General features: G+C 38.7%; 2 protein-coding genes across 2 annotated transcripts; one reads left to right on the forward strand and one right to left on the reverse strand.

Annotated features, from left to right (window-relative positions):
• Nucleotides 1-333: 333 nt before the first annotated feature.
• c16h1orf50 (chromosome 16 C1orf50 homolog) lies at nucleotides 334-5,639 on the forward strand. Its single transcript, XM_041273010.1, has 5 exons — nucleotides 334-515; nucleotides 2,507-2,622; nucleotides 3,474-3,560; nucleotides 4,402-4,533; nucleotides 4,989-5,639. Exons 1-5 carry the CDS (start codon nucleotides 446-448, stop codon nucleotides 5,172-5,174), a joined length of 591 nt encoding a protein of 196 aa, XP_041128944.1. The 5' UTR covers nucleotides 334-445; the 3' UTR covers nucleotides 5,175-5,639.
• A 1,803-nt stretch (nucleotides 5,640-7,442) lies between these two features.
• Nucleotides 7,443-15,009, reverse strand: ap5b1 (adaptor related protein complex 5 subunit beta 1). The gene is made up of 3 exons (XM_041272874.1): nucleotides 14,940-15,009; nucleotides 13,890-14,051; nucleotides 7,443-10,683 (listed from the first exon to the last, which is right to left on the reverse strand). Exons 2-3 carry the CDS (start codon nucleotides 14,037-14,039, stop codon nucleotides 8,032-8,034), a joined length of 2,802 nt encoding a protein of 933 aa, XP_041128808.1. The 5' UTR covers nucleotides 14,040-14,051; nucleotides 14,940-15,009; the 3' UTR covers nucleotides 7,443-8,031.
• Between the last annotated feature and the right edge of the window lie 2,053 nt (nucleotides 15,010-17,062).

Here is a 17,062-nt window from a genome sequence, read left to right on the forward strand (position 1 = left end):
GTCTGTTTTTTTCAACGTCTCAGTACTTTCACATACTTGCCCAGTGTAGCCCTCGCATTAAGTACGGTGCATTGCATTAAATAAGCGCTTGTGTAACTTTCTAACAATTGTTCACAGGTATAGGTGTCCAGGGTAACACTTCACCCAGAACCCCGACCTATGCCAACAACATACACTTGGATTAGAGCTGTGCAAGTTAATGCCAAGTTCAGATTAATAACTTGAATTATACGTGCAATATAAAATCATAATAGAACATTACTATACAGACGAACATTGGTTTGTCTTCAGGCAAAACGAAGAACGTCTTCGCGAAGGACCCCTGTAATAACGCCCATGTGAGAAATGTGTACAGTATTTTGGCAGCTGTCATTACATCGCTGCTCACCAGTGCTGGTATAAGAAGATTTTTACTTTTTGTATATTTATTTCAAGTTCTGTAACGATGAACATGGAAACGGACAAGGACAACAACGTTAGTGTACCAAAGAAGTCGACAACACATACTACGACTGGTAATGCAAAATGCATGTTTTACTGATCTTGGCTATACTGTAGTGCAGTGTTGAGGTGAGATTAGCTAATGGAAGTGAATTCTGGTTATGCAATCGTGCCGTGGCACCCTCAGTCTAGCAAACGCGGATCGACCGGGGACGAGGTCAACGCTGATCAGTTTTTAAAGGCAGTCGATATTGTTGAATTAAGTACTGTTTTGAATATTTAAGTACGATTTGGTATTCACGATTGTGTCTTTCATTATCTATCAGCTGGTTAGTGCTGTGTTTTCACTCTTAGTATCAGTTTCTAAACGCAAGGAATGAGAGAGTGAGTGAGTGAACCGTTGGAGGCTTTTATTGTTTCAATCCCGACAGACATTACCTGCATTCGGGGGTATTTTGGCACATGTTGGTGCGCTAGATTTCATGACATATTAGTATAAATTAGTTTAGAGAAATGAAAATGGGTAAACTATGAAGTGTATTATGAAAAACTTTTTCAAATGTCTGCGTTTATTAGCTGGGTCCGAATCCATGTCCGGTTTTTTTCATGCCACAGACATGTTTAGGGTTACCCTATGACGTTCTCTGGCACAGTTCAGGCTTTTTAACGCGCAATGCATTCTGGTAAGTGTAGTACTGCTGCTTAGTCGGGTCCGAGACCGGTAAAACATACCATAATGCATTGCGGTGTGACTTGAAAAGCCCGAACTGTCCCTGTGAACATGGAGTCATGGTATTCCCTGGTCAGGTTAAAAAACAAACAAAAACAAACTTTTAACACTGTAAATCAAATACACACACACACACACACACACACACACACACACACACACACACACACATATATATATATATATATATATATATATATATATATATATTATATATATATATATATATATATATATATATATATATATATAGGCTTGCATCACTTGATTTTCAATCTGTGGAATTTGAAGCATAATCAGCAAGTACAGAGAATCATCACCTGTAATTGACAAACCCAGGAATGGAAGACCCAAAAAGCTGTCTAACAAGGATGAGCAATACTTGAAGATAATATCCTTAAGGAACAGAAAGAAGACAAGTGTTGAATTGACAACAGAACTGGCAGAAGGCACAGGTGTTGTTGTCCATCAAATCAACCATATGAAAATCACTCTTGAAATCAGGACTTAAAGGATGTGTTGCAGTAAGAATACCTCTGTTAAGAAAGGGGAACAAGACTAAAAGGCTACAACATGCACAAGAACACAGAATTGGACTGTGGAACGATGGTCAAAGGTGTTTTGGACTGTTGATGAATGGACAACAACGCCTGTGCCTTCTGCCAGTTCTGTTGTCAGTTCAACGCTTGTCAAAGCTCTGTTTCTTTAGGATGTTCTTTTCAAGTATTTCTCATCCTTGTTAGACAGCTTTTTGGGTCTTGCAGTTCAGGATTTGTCAATTACAGATGATGTTTCTCTGTACTTGTTGATTTATGCTTCGGATACCACAGATTGAAAATCAAGTGATACGAGCTATTTCTTCACTCAAGTGTTTTTCCTTCTTTATGCAAGTCAAGGTTGCTATAATAGTAGAAAACACTAGTGGATGCTTTGAGTAAATTGTTGGTGCTTATAATGCATCAGAGTAGAAAAGTGCAACATGTCTAAGACTTTTCCACAGCAGTTTGTATATATTTATTATTTGAAGACCAAGATAGATATTTATTTAATAAAAAACGGTGGTTGATTGTCACTGTAGATACTGTGTAATTCTTTACACTTACATTAATGGGATTTGTGGTTTCCTACCTTACCGAAACCCAAAAGCACAGTCTGCATGCCTGGGGTGCATTGCATTGGTGTCAGGTCAGAGATTCCATGTGTATGGATGTGTGCCTGGGTTAACCATTGCACAGCCTGCAGCTCTGGGGACGAGAAAGTCTTCTGTTTAAAAACAGGTTTGCATACCCTTCTGTTAACCCACTGTGTCCTGCCTGTCTCTGATTCTTCTTGAAGTTGCCCTGGTGGAGAGCAATGCCAATCCATCGGGTCTTCAGCTGGTGAGCTCTTACCAAACCAACCGGGTGGGGGACCCAATGGACCTGGTGGCACTGGCACAACAAGTACAGAAGGTAGGAGCACCGACCAGACTGTGAGCCACACTCACTGAAAGCAGGGGTGGAATAGTTTAGGGTTTAAGAGTATTAAACATTTATAATTTTGCCTTGGTGTTAACAAGTATTAAGTGTACACTGTCACTTTCACATTCTATATTTCTTCACTTTTTTTCATATACAATTCAATGCTGTGTCTTTGTTATACCCAAACACACGTTGCAGAAATGTATACAGCGTGATAGAGGGCTTCTTATTATGACGTTTCTGATTGGTTACTAAGCTTACATGTTTAATACTAAAGGTTAAACGTTTTGGACGTTAAAAGTAAACTAACACCCTTGTAGGCAACTGATAAATTAATTTCAGAAAGTCTTTATAAATATATGACCTAGGTGGGATTTATGTGTGACCCATAGTTACATACGCAGTCAAATACAGCCTAAAAATACAGTTAACCTTGACTTTTTCATGTGTGTGTTTTTTTTTTTTTTGTGTGCATCATTTTTGCAATTATATGTGGGAGCTTAATGAAAGCTATCAGGTACCAGTAATCTGGCTACAGGTCAGAGTTATTACACAAGTTGTCCAACCAGTAACCAGTAAATCTCCCTGGATCTGAAACTGCCTGCTGGGAGAGATCCAGGCAACAAGGAGGCAAAACAGTTTAGCTCATCGAGTTCAGAGCAGATTTAGCACGGGCTTGATCACTTGCTCATAACACAATAACAAGACAGGACTGGGTACGGGACATATTATGAATTACTAAATTAAATCGACTCGGATATAAGTGTGTAACTTTGCTGGACACATGAGTGACTTTCTGTTTCTTATAATGCTTGACTGATCTCTCTGTTCCTGTTTTGCAGGCAGATGAATTTATTCGAGCCAATGCAAGCAACAGACTGACAGTAATAGCTGAACAAATTCAGTACTTGCAGGAGCAAGCTAGGAAGGTATGGGGTCTGCTGTTTTAAAAAGTACTATTCTGTTGTTGGCTTTATGTAAGAGGTGCTATTTCCTCCAGTTATATGTGTCTTGCATCCAGATTTACAGCAGTGTGGGATTAAGAGATGAAGCAACGTTCTTCTGGGGTCCTGCTGCTGGGAGGGGCTGCTCTTTCAGTAGGTGTTTACCTGTTCACAGGTGGAGTGCACTGAATTCAGTTGCATGTAGGGCTGGAGCAATGCTTGCTTTGTTACCACTGATGCATCTTTTTTCAAAACAGCTGATCCATCAATGCACCATTTATCAAAGATTACCACAGTAACTGTGCAGTTTTCCCATTGTAATAATCTGCATTTACCGTAATGTTTTACAATATGCTTTAGCATACCTCTCTGCGCTTTACTATACCTTTACTGTGCTATATTATACTTTGCTATGTTTTCACTGTGGTACACTTTTATAAGGGATCAGCACTATAAACATTTCACTATTTGGAGATGTGGATGATACAGTAGTAAACCAAGCAAGTACATGACTGAAAACTCATAGAGTTTGTAGTCAGATTTCACATTCAAAGGAGTTGCGGATCCATGATGCAACAAATCAAAAGCCATTTCTGTATTCTTTTAAAATGATGTACAAATGTACCTAAAATATTTTCAACAACAAAATTAGCCTTTATTATTTAAACAAGGGTGGTATTGTGTTCCACCATCGTTGAGATCAATTGAGAGCAGTCTTGCAAAGCTGCTTTAGCAGAATCCTCTGAACATTGTACCATCCCTCTGAGTACATTTCATGTGTGGTCAGGTCTTTACACACCAAACCAATTGTGTGTGTGTGTTACAGGTTCTAGAAGATGCTAAGAAAGATGCTGAACTTCACCATGCTGCCTGCAATGTTGTCAAGAAACCAGGAAACATGTATTATCTGTACATGCGGGAGTCCGGTCAACGATATTTCTCCATCCTCTCCCCGAAGGTAAATAAAGGTCCATCTATAGTGTAACTTGTAGCTGTATTTTTGGAATTGGTCTTCCCATTGTGGATTATTGAAAGCTATACATTAAAGACCATGTCAACAAAACGAGTTAAAATTATGCAGTCATATTTGTTGTTTTCTATCTACTACATGATGATAAAGTGTGTCATGTGTAATTTATGTCCTTGGCAGAGAGATATGTATGTTATTGAAAAAAGTGAATCAAATTGAGACAAAATCTAGGATTTCTCACTTGACACGTTCTCTAGTTTTAGCTGTTACTGGTGTATGAAAGGTGCTTTTGTCTTCCCATGTGTTGCATTTCAGCTATGAGTTTCAACTTCAATCCATTTCAGTCATGCACACGTTCTCTTGATCTCATTAATGATTTTTCAAGCTTTACGTTACACAGAGGTTTATTTTTTTCCATGTGCTGTGTTTGTATTTCTCTCTAGGATTGGGGTTCCAGCTGCCCACACAAATTCCTTGGTGCTTATAAGCTGCAGTTTGACATGTCCTGGACCCCCTCTGATGAGGTTGAGAAAAGGGACTCTGAGATCAGCATCCTAGACAAGCTGCTGAGCCAGCAGACAGCCCTGCCCTCCTGTAATGAGCCCAACTTCCAGGGGCTCACACAGTGAACCTCCCCCGGGCACCAAGAACAGACAGACTTTGCAATGGATTCAACTGGATACAGAAGGAATGGTTCTTACTTTACCTTTTATTGTATTTCTTTTTATCCATAGGTACAAGCACACATGCCAGTTTACTGTACCACATTTTTTTGCAATGTGTGCAATGGATTTATGAAATAATCTATTCAAATTATTATTATAAATATGACAGAAAAGAAGTCCATATTTTTTTGTGGGGGTTACTGTATTGTTAAATGTTTTTAAATGTAGTAATTAAGATACCAAGTATATTTTAAGTAATTAAAATAAACAGTTTAAAAACATATTATAAATGCTTCTCACAGAAAGTCTTATAACTAAATGCAGAGGAATGCCTAATAATTAATAATTAATAATAAATACGTTCCTTATGCTTTAAAGTACAGATGTGAAAAATAAAGAGTGGCTGAGTTGAAGGTTGACTACATTCTGTTGTTTTTAATGTTTTCTTGTCGATTTATTCCTATTGAAAAAGGTTCTTATTAAGCTTTAATTAAAGAGTAAATAGCGGGGTTCAATAAAATGTAGCGTTACACGTTTTGCTACAGCTGTTTAAAAAACGTACCTGTCATTTCTTTTCATTGTTAACATCCTGACAATTTTGTTATACTTCAAAATGTCAGCTCTAGTGCACTTATAGCGTCAGGATTGTTGCCCACATTGTAAAACAGGTAACACAGCAATAACGATCCATGATTTTAAAGTAAATCGCTCTTCCTGCAGTGATTTAGAAGACAGATCTCAAACCCCAGTGCACTAGAGCAGACATTTTGAAAAGAGCTTTGAAACAAACTATCGTTGTAAGTGTAAAAAATTGTCAGGATGTTAACAATGAAAAGAAAAATGACAGGTATGTTATTTAAACAGTTGTAGCAACACGTGGGGACGTACAGTATACTCAGTCTTTACCTTAATGGCATGTGGCAGTAGTCCCACAGTCTTGTTGCCTCCCTCTACCAAGTTGCTTTACAATGTGTCACACTGGTGCAGTAGCATTGCAAGGTGTCATATTGACACAGTAGTATTGCAAGATGGCACATTGACACAGTAGCATTACAAGGTGTCACATTGACACAGTAGCATTACAGTCTGTCATATTGACACAGCGGCATTGCATAAGGTGTCTTTTTCAGTTTGCTCTTGTAAGCAGAAAAGAAAACAAACCCATCAGTGTTTTCTACAAAGGTAGTGTGTGGCATGGTAAAGAGGACTGGTTCAGTTTAAACACGAATTACAGGCTGGTTTCATAAACCCTGATTAGCACTGATCTGGAGCTACCTTACCTAAGGTAATATTAGGTAGTTAAAGATTAGTGGCGAGACTTAGCTGATCTCATTATACTGTACCCAAGCACCCCATATCACAATAATATAAAAAACAACTAGTAAATTATAACAAATAATCTCTGCAATCTGGTCAAAGTAGTCTCCACTTCAACTGTGTACACTTATCACCAACCCATCTTAGACAGTCCATATAATTGGATAATAAAAATAGCAAGTCTTGCTCAACACATATGGTTTAAATGATTAAAAAAAACAGCCATGTAGAAAGAAATATATACCTGATTCTGCCGAGTCAACGCCCTGGTTTGAACAATCACGCCCCCTCCCAACTTCCAACTTAAAATACCTGAGGGGAAATATCGCAGCTCACCTGTAAGAACTGCTTAGAAGTAGCTGCTCTGTGCATTAATGATTCAGACAATTCCTGCATCATCAATGCTGAAGATTCAGACGACGAAGACGTGGAGTTCAGCGATTTCGGATCAGATGATAATGACTCTGCAGTCTGACACAGCAAGAGCTTGTAACTCAGGCCTTTCTTTGTATTGAAGATTTGAACGCTATACTGCTGCTTTTGGATTTTATTTGGTGTTGTTTTCTCACACTGGACATTGCAATTTCTTACTTACAAAGATAATGTAAAGCCCTTTATTTTACTGGACTGAAAATGTCAAGTTTATATATTTTTTAATAACGACTTAATAGCGTTTTTCACCTACACGTGGTTTTTCATGACATGCATTTGCACTGAACACTAGCTTTAAAGTTTAACATTTGTTTTGTGAAAATATTTGAAATGACAAAACAGTGGACATACTGCCGCAACTTAAAATTGTATTTCATCAGTCAATAAATGTTAACTGCACTTCTTGATTCTTTAGCGTGAATGTAAAGGTGACATAAATTGTAGATGGCTACTTAAAACACAAGATTTCTAGTTTTGCAGGTAAATTGATTTCCTTTATTTATACGGAGAAGCATTTAATTTTTTTACATTAATTTTTACAATTCACAAATGCATCCTAGCCCTGTTACTATCCAACAAGCATAGCCAATATCACAGAATCGACTCTGTGTAGTCATGTGAATTCTCCTTTTAAAACGGTGCTCAATTTTCAGCCCACCAGTGAGGTCCACAAGTGCAGATGTTACCACATGATCAGAACTGGTTATTGTTAGGGATGTAATGACTAATTTTGTATTGATAAATGGTGATACTTTATTTACATGATATGCTGTACCACAACAGAAATGCAAGACCAAAAAAGCAACAACATAGTTCATTGTATTTCAACAAGTGGTTCTTGAATGAAGAACAAGTGTGTTTTTTAGTTGATATGACTACATCCGTGCTAAATTATTACATTTTTGTATTTTAACAAGAGTCCATCATTAAATGCTCATTTAATCTTATTAAGCATCATACAAGTAGCCCATCATATATATCGTGATACATCACGATATATATGTGATACATCGTACTGCAAACTGCATATTGTGATACATATTGTGACATCAGTGTATTGTTACACGTCTAATTATTGTGTACTGTCAGCACTATAATCTGTGATGCACTTAATGTAGGAGTTTATAAAAGGCAAAAGCTTCCAGTTGTCAGTTATGATACTGACACTGGCTGCATCCTCTGAATTTTCGATCTTCAGCAAAACATAAAACTGAGGGGGTAGGAACAGCAGAACCTTGTAAGATTCAGGATTCGCTTCCTTAGAAACCAGGTATTGATGAAAACTGGACTCGATCACCTCCTTCAGAGACCTCTCGCCTACTTCAAAGCAGAACAAGCTTGTGGCAGATGGGCTGGACTCTTCTGGACTCAGAGAATTCCAGAGTTGGTGAAAGAGCTGCTCTCTGGAACCCTGAGACCAGTGGACAGGCACAGGGAGGGGCAGAAACAAGTCTGGGAAGCCTATAGGAATTGGATCCAGCTGGGTGTGCCAAGAAAGACCATCCTCCGTGGTAAATATTGCACTGGCGTGAAGAACTGTTGGATAGGGCCTCCAAGGCTTGAGAGTCAAGGAAACCACACAAGGCTTCCTGTCGTAGATGAGGCACGGCACACTGACATCGCTAACTCGCTCGTAATTAGAGTCTGTCTGCTCAAAATGCAAACATATACAAAACAGTTTATGGTATAATGCATCAACTTCACCTGCAAAAGTTAGATTATATTTCAAAATTACCACAGAGGCAAAGTCAGGGTTCAAGAACTGGTTTTGATAAACCTTCAATAGGTCTACATCAGGAGTACTGTCCTCTGGTCCACTGTTCAAATGAACAAATTTACTAATATTATCTTCAGAAAGTTTGACAAGCTTCAGCACTGGCTGCCTGGTTCTATGGACAGTTAAACAGCTGGACAGCTCTTCGCTTTCAGCCATGATAGATGACAAGGACCTAATTTTTGCTTGACTCCCAACTGTTCCCATATTCAGAACCCCTGAGAGCTTCTCCTTGGAAAGGTTTGTCAGCAGGGTGTAATAGAAGCGAGCATGATCTTGGATGTCTACATCCTCGAAGCTGTGCATCATGAATTGAAGAAGGTCTGCCAACTCGATAAAGACATGATCCAGGTTAGGGTGCTGAAGCAAGTTTCGGCAGACCGAGAGAAGAGCATTGCCAATCCTCCAGTCTCCCAATCCACAAAGACTGGAGTTAATGAGAAGATTGAGCAGGAAGCGCACAGTGCTCCTCTGAGAAGCCTGTTCCTCTTTGGCCACCCTGCCTAAGACCTTCAGGTGCCAGTACAGGCTTTGGTGGATCAACTGCTGTAGAGGGAGCTCAACAATCAACACTTGTAGGGCCTTCAGCAAGTCAGTTGGCCAGCTGGAGTCCTCCAAAAGCTTCTGGGTAGAGTCCACCAGGTTGATCAGGTTAGGGGCTAAGGTGTAGTGCCTTCGGTAGAGCTCAGAAAGACTTTCTATCAAGTCTCTTGTGTACCTTTCATTGAGGTAAAAATTCTGCATAAAGATGTAGACTGCTCTGAAAAAGGTGGTGGTCATTTCTCTGGTGCCATGGTGGTCAACAATTTTATGGAGAGCCATTAGGTGGTCAAAGATGTAGTCGATTCCTTCCTCTTCATCAGCTTCTAGGTAGACCAGACTGAGGATGTTTAAGCGGGACAGCATGGTCCTGCTGTCATTAAAGACGGTGGGGAAAAGGGAGGCAGCCATTCGAGGGGTCACCAACACAGGCAAGCTCTCCTCCCCATTGGAGGAGATAGGACGGTTCTCTGGGAAGTGGAGGATACATTCAATATAAAAGAGCTTCTGTGGGGTGGACAGCAGTGGGTGTTGGGCCATGCCCACGAGCCGCTTCAGAAGAAAGTTCTCATCCTCGGCTGTGAAGAGGCTGTCTGTGAAGGTCCCTTTCATCTGCAACGTGGAGTGCAGAAGGGAGATCTCCATGGTCCCAAAGAGACGAAGAAGCTGAGACTTGAAGATGGCCGGAGACAAGGACTGGACCATGGAGACCACCTGAGTCAGTTCCCGAAGCAAAGCGGCCTGTGTCACTGGGGTGAGCAGATAGCACTCCTCTAAGAGCAAGGAAACAACTGATTTCAACTCTTTGGTTTCCACGTTGGAAGGAAGAACAGGGATCCGACTCATTGTTGTCAATGGAACCAGCTCCAGCGGTTTTTCTGTTGTCTTCCAGGCAAACCCTTCATTGCTTGCTAATAGCTTCTTTAGATCTCCATCCATCACATCTTTCTGCAAAGTCAGGCAATGCACCGCATTCCTTAGGGCCACTCCATACAGGAGGGTGTATGCTTGGTGCAAAGGTGTAATCTCCTGCTGCTTCAGGGAATAAAGAGCCTCCAGCTTATGGGAAAGCAGCCCTGGGCAGCAGGTTTCCACTTCTCTAAGGCAATCACACGCCATGGCTCTCAAGGGTCTAAACATCCCACCATGCTTTTGATCATTTGTATCCTGTGCTGTCTGAAACAAGAGATCTAGAAAGCCCTCAGCGACTTTAACCCCTTGCTTCACAACAGAGGTGGATATTATCACGGTGGCGATGGATAGCATCAGGTGGCACTTGAGATTCACATATTTGGGCGTGTGAGCCATTTGAGAGAACACGCCCAGTAAAGTGGCTGCTGTCTGCTCTCCCACTTGCTGGGATGGGCACAGGATAGTTGGATGCTCCTGCAGTGGGCCTAGCATTAATACCTGCAATATAAAAAGAGAGAAAAGTGTGATAGAGAATATTTAAGTGTGACTGTAGAAATAATTATAAAATAACAACATAACATCATGAACTGATTATATTCAGATTATTTTATTAATGCTATTATTTGTTAGAATTAAACAAATGTAGAATATTTAGGTTGCTATTTGATGTGTCATTTTATTCTGAATACAGCAAAGATAATGGTACTCTGTTGTGAACTGCTCAACTAATGTGGTGCTATAGCTTTGATTGGAAGAGCGACGCGCACTTGACATTGCTGCTCACTGCTTGAGTTAAGCCTAGGACACACCCGAGCGGCGCGGCACTGCTAGCGGGGAGCGGTGAGGGGCGATACCGCAAAATTGGTGGACACACATAAAACAGTGTAAGCGGCACTGGTTTCTACAGTAAATCATGGCCCTACCAATACAGCCAAACTGGCCATCAATTATGGATTGGAATTCCAGTGATTATGAGACAAAGAGGAAGAATTTCAAACTAAATGATATGCAGTTCAATTATTAAAGAAAATATTATTATTTACGGACCTGGAAAGAAACAGGAAGAATTGTGCTGTGCAACAGTGTGTTTCCCATCATCTCAACGCTACCTTGTCATTCATGAATAGTGAGCTGATTTAAAGGTCACACAATTGAAAGGGACATGTGTTGCTTCACTCTGTGTTTGAGATTTCTTAGTTACATTTTAAATAAACGCCAATGAAAGATGTGGTAATTTAGTACTGCAACCCTTTATTATGCTTTAAAAAAAATTAGCTTATGTTTCTGAAAGCTTTATTTTTCCCCTTACAGAATTAAATATCAAGGTAACTGTGTTACGCCTAACATGCACCAAATAAAACCAGGCTAAAATGTTTTAATGTAATTTGGGATTAACATGTTTTCTTGTTGCTTATGTGTGTGATGAAGTAGTAGAAGAGATTAATCACACTCATCAAGTTTTCATCCACATGACGTATTATGCAATCCCAAACCACTCATCTGATTGGTCAAAGCTAGAGTTTCCATTTTAAAAATGCATTAATAATAGTGTAAGTAATCACACAGTCAAAATGCAATGATCCTCTGACGCAAATCTCAAAATAATGCAAAACGGGTGGCCAATCTTAATCTATCTAAATGTAGCATGCAAATAGCACTTGGTACCTAAACGCCAATCAATGGAATAGGGTGAGACTGACAATGATTGGTAAAGGGTTTGTTGTATCATAATATAAAATAAACTTGTGTTTGTATTTTTAGCAATATTAGCAATAAAAAGCATGTCTCTGCAAGCGTACATGAGTTTTTTTTAATCTCACGATTTCGTATAATGTATAGACAGTTTACTGATGTTTTCATTAGGTTGTTAATTATACATTTTGGCTAAAGTTAACTAGAAAAGTCTAAACTACAATACTGCTGTTTCCTAATTTCATTGGACATATTGACATGGGTCAGACAAGGCATTGCTTTAGGAGACATTATACATTAACCACAACTGCCACGGCCACAGACAAGAATCTTAATTTGTTAATGTATGCCCCAGTTTCTTCGTGGCAAGGTATTGTTCAAAATTAAAATACATTGAGAGCTTGGAGTTCTTACGGTATTGCTATACCAGGATAGCATAGTAGTTGTATTAGCTGTTTAATATTTATTTCAAATGTAAAACACTCAAACAGTGCTTATGTTGATGAAATAAAGCCAGCTCAGTTTTTTCATTGGGCTCATTTTGCGCGTTTATTGTTATTGGCAGGGTGGGATGTGCAGGTTTTCATCTGCAAACTACAGCCTTTCCATTACTGTAATAAGGTATCAACAAGTGTGGGATTTTACACTGGGGTTCTGGAAAACAATGGATGTGTTCTTTGATATTACCTCTAGGTAAAAATGTGAGAGGAACTGCACATACGGGTATCATTGGACTCCAAGTAAAAAAGGTCAGTTCAGGCTTTTCAACTCACACCCCAGTGCATTCTGGTAAGTGTAGTCCTGCTGTGAAAGGTAGGGTGCATTGTTAAATTCTGCTGCATGCACCGATGTAAAGTGGATTCACCAAAACGTTGCTAAATTCACCAGGTGCTTCTCAATTAACTGCTGTTAAATTCACCGGTGCATCATCGCTGAAGCAGCAGATACATTGGGGTAGAGAGTCTGTAAACTGCAGCAAAACCAGAATGCCTGCTCCCACTGTGGAAGTTTGTCTTGTACAGAGATACTACTATCAATGCAATTGTAGATTCATAGACGCCAAATCTTTTGCAAATGGGTATGGAGTTGTGTATTTTTAATAAATATATAACAGCGCTAATAAACATATTGATAAACAATATCACATTTGCCAACTTATCCAGAGTAGCCGACTGAGCTGGTGTCGTACAAGAATTCGATATGAGAGAGAGAACAGATTATTATTTTTATCGTGTATGTTATCTGTCCTTTTATACTTCAAACAAATATGTTACAAAGCTAACGAAAAGTGGGCGAACTGTATTTGAAAGTGTATCCATTAATAAATTCATATTTATAACTACTTACAGTTGCAGGCAAACTGCTTTCTACATTTTAATGTAACAGCAAGCTAGCTCCTAATTAGTCTGTTAAAGATAACTAAACCTTCGTCCCAATAAGCGTTCAGCTCTCACAGGTCAACCACAGCCTTGTATGCCGCAGCAGCAACCTTTCTATATTATTATCAGCTAAGCTGATTCATCAAACTGCTGTTAAATTCCCCGCACCGATGAGCACCAAGTGACAACACTTCCAACTCAGCGATGCAGAGCACTGATGAATTTAACAAAGCACCCATACCTGAGACAAGTAAAACATACCAGATTCCATGGCGATGTGAGCTGAAAAGCCTGAACTGTTCTAGTGTACATGGATTCATATGGTAACCCTAACTGCGCGGCTTGCCATAGCAGATTGGTGAAATTAATAGGACTCAAAAAGACAAATATTGCACTTTTTATAGGGCTACAGTCAGCATTCTTCAAATGACACAAATGTGATAGAATGTGTTCTGTGTATATAGGTTTTTAGACCATGGTAAAAAACAAGAAAAACAACTCCAGCCTCTCAAGCACAGTTTTTTGTTGTTATCTGTGCACGCCCGATTCTAGTGAACTTTGTGATGAATCTGGAGACATCTTATAGGCTGATGTTCTGTTAGGTGTCAGGTGAGTCTGAAAGGGCCTCGTTACCTTTGTGCTCTCGCCAACCTTGTCATCCTTGAGGTCCTGGAGCAGGTCAGAGAGGAAGTCCTCTGGAGTGGTGCTGGAGAGGAAATGGCTGGGGCTGCAGGAGAACGCTGCTACTCTCTGGGGCCAGCCTTCAGGGTTTGGTGCTGCCATTGCTGAGTCTCCCTGCAAAGAGGCAATCAAACTGCTTTACTTCTCAAAGCACAGTTTGTAAAAAAATAAAAATAAAAACACAATATGGACAATGAATCAATGATGACAGCTGGGTTTTTTTTCTGTATAAAATATTGGTTTCCTGCTAAGCAAGGTTTTCTCAAGAACCACAATATCTGTTTTCATTCATATTTAGCTATAGAGAGTTCATATGCCCCAAATTCTTTGCACTTTGCAACTTTTGGGGGTGAAATTCATAACGGTATTACTAGTTCTGTCATCCCTCAATGCACCTGTGTGTCTGTGCACAGTGCTACCGAGGTCAGATAGCAGCAGTGTATTATCATGACTTGCGTTATCAACCGCAAAATTAAACCAATTAATACATTGTGGATGATTGTGATGCATGGCCTGAGTGCATGGACTGAGTCTTCACTGGTTGTACACTGGTTAGCTACTAATATTCCTTTCTATTTAAAGTATTTCCGTGGTAAAGTCCAAATATTACTGCAATAGGCGCATAATATGAATTGATTGTCAATATAGTGATTCATTGTCAGTGTTTCCTATTGGATGAATATAGGGATTTCTAAAGAGGGTTTAAACTTTTAGCAAGGCCATTCCGTTCAGAGGTCACGGTTTTTTGTACAACCCTAGACCCTGTAATATTTACATTATGATTCCTACAAAATGTACTTTTCAAAAGCCATGCATGACTTGTTAAAAGTGTTTACTTTTCTACAGCACCGAAAAACAAGCAATGTACGTTTTTCCTGCTCCTTTTACATTATGCCGCTGTGAATTTTTGCTTATAAAATATCGTCACAAAATATACATGATAAAAGTTACATATAATATAGCAATATGCGGTATTATTTAAATATTTTATTGTCACTTTACCTTATTAATATTTTGTTACATTCTTTAGTTCCTCCATTCGCGGTCATGTGATGACAAAACCGTGTCACATGACCAGTACCCTGTCGCTATGTTTCCACATTGCTCCTGAACGCCCTCCAGTGGGGTCAAATCTAAAGATGACTGAAACAGAAAGTAGGTCAATACGCGTATAAATAGTGTACTATACATGTTTATACCGTGCTTCTCTGAAGCTATTTAAAAGATGTATGACGTTTTCTGCAGTATACTATTATTTACATAGGTTGACGTACTGTATACAGTAACATTTGCGATGTTGATGTATGACTTGCTCATGAGCTGTAAATGATACATCCTGCAATATACTAGGTATATTACTGCTGCCTAACAGGATTCTTCGTTGTTCTTTAGATGTCATACCCAAAAATACACAATCCTAGAATAGCACTTTGTTCTATAGAAATCTTAAGTATGTTTTTTTAGAACAGCTTCAAATTACATGGATGTAGATTTCTATCACTGACCTCAGTCTGAGCAATTCTTATAGCAATTTCAATATTGTGCTTTGTTTAATTTTCCAGGTGCAGCTCTGAAATTGTCGTTGCCAGATTATTTTTCACTATAGTAACACAGGCTGGATCAGTAAAGTGTCTGTACAGGGTTAAGAGACAGCGCTATCTAGTGTGGCATTACTGTCAATACACAGTACTAGTTCACAAGATGGTGCTTGCTCTTAGCCAATGTTAAATCTCTGGTAAAAGTCTAGCTGGTAACAGTCCTGAAGAGCAGCTTTTGGAAATAATACAATATTTAAACTGAACCACACAAAATCCTTGGAAACATTAATGCTTAGAGGCCAGTAAATGTGAAGATTACATTTAAGGTCCCTACTCAAGTAATAAAAAAACATTACAAATGATAATATAGGGAATCATGTACACCCAACTGCACTTAATAAGACTGTAATTCTTTTGAGGGTTTCTGCCAACATACTGTATACAATTACATGCCTATATGTACAGTGGATGTAGCTTATTTGTTATAATACAAAGTGACAGCATTAGAAAATGACAAGCTGGTCTATGATATATTTATATATATATATATATATATATATATATATATATATATATATATATATATATATATATATATATATATACACACACACACACATATATATATATATATATATATATATATATATATATATATATATATATCAGCTCATCTCATCTCTAGGTGTCTCCTGTATTATCACACTGGAGTTGTGCAAACCTAACAGACAGAGACTCGTGTCTTCAGAGCTGCACTCTGTACAGGCAGCAAACTAAGTGTGAGTTCCACCATATAACACCATTTGGAAAAAGCAGTTTGCCCCCTGAAATATTTAAATACATTTCAGTTCAAGTGTTTATAATTTTGAAAAATTGGTAGGCAACGTACCAAACTTTCAATTTTGCCAAAAATGTTGAGTGTCTATTTGCTTCCGAGTTCAAATCCAGCTTGCGAGTCTCTGTAATCAGCTGCTGTATTTGTGTCTGTTTTTCTCACAGACTCAGCTGTTTTGAAGTGGAGAGATAGCTTCTGTTGCTAATACTAAAACAATCTTTGGGGACTGTAAACAAACTGAACTGTTAAACAAGGCTGCTTTCTGATATAGCTAAGTTCACAGAAGGCTAAACTAAACCATGAAGAACCAGAGTATTCTTACTGTATACAGAAATGTGACATGATTGTGACATAATTATCATTTTACACAGGAATATGGCTCCCAGATGCAAATAGATCCATTGCAAGTGGTTACTGTGACTGTAATTAGATGACATGCTTAAGCGTGTCTCACTCACAGTAAAACCTGCTATTTCTTTCCCTTTAATGTAAAGAATACATCACCTGTAATAAATAAGAGCAGTGTAGCAGAAAGTAGACATTTCAGAATGGTCCTATTAAGAATACAGTCTGTTTCCTTTATTCTTCATGTTCATGTGTATACATTCAAATTGTATTTTTCTTTACTGGCGATCCCAACTAAAAAAAAAAAAGGTTTTAATGTACTGTATTTTTTTAAAAATATAATTCTATACAGTATTTAATTATATAATGTTAGAAAAATAACAGCGGGTTGTCACTTGGATTACATT

This window comes from Polyodon spathula, chromosome 16 (assembly GCF_017654505.1).
Source record: "Polyodon spathula isolate WHYD16114869_AA chromosome 16, ASM1765450v1, whole genome shotgun sequence".
Taxonomy (NCBI): domain Eukaryota; kingdom Metazoa; phylum Chordata; class Actinopteri; order Acipenseriformes; family Polyodontidae; genus Polyodon; species Polyodon spathula.

What these genes read in the sequence shown, in the direction of transcription:
- c16h1orf50 (XM_041273010.1), top strand. Translation starts at nt 446, where the DNA reads ATGAACATGGAAACGGACAAGGACAACAACGTTAGTGTACCAAAGAAG. An exon ending in GACAACACATACTACGACTG is followed by an intron (nt 516 to 2,506) that starts GTAATGCAAAAT and finishes TTCTTCTTGAAG; the next exon opens with TTGCCCTGGTGGAGAGCAAT. An exon ending in TCTCCATCCTCTCCCCGAAG is followed by an intron (nt 4,534 to 4,988) that starts GTAAATAAAGGT and finishes ATTTCTCTCTAG; the next exon opens with GATTGGGGTTCCAGCTGCCC.
- ap5b1 (XM_041272874.1), bottom strand. Translation starts at nt 14,039, where the DNA reads ATGGCAGCACCAAACCCTGAAGGCTGGCCCCAGAGAGTAGCAGCGTTC. An exon ending in AGGTTGGCGAGAGCACAAAG is followed by an intron (nt 10,684 to 13,889) that starts GTAACGAGGCCC and finishes TTTATATTGCAG; the next exon opens with GTATTAATGCTAGGCCCACT.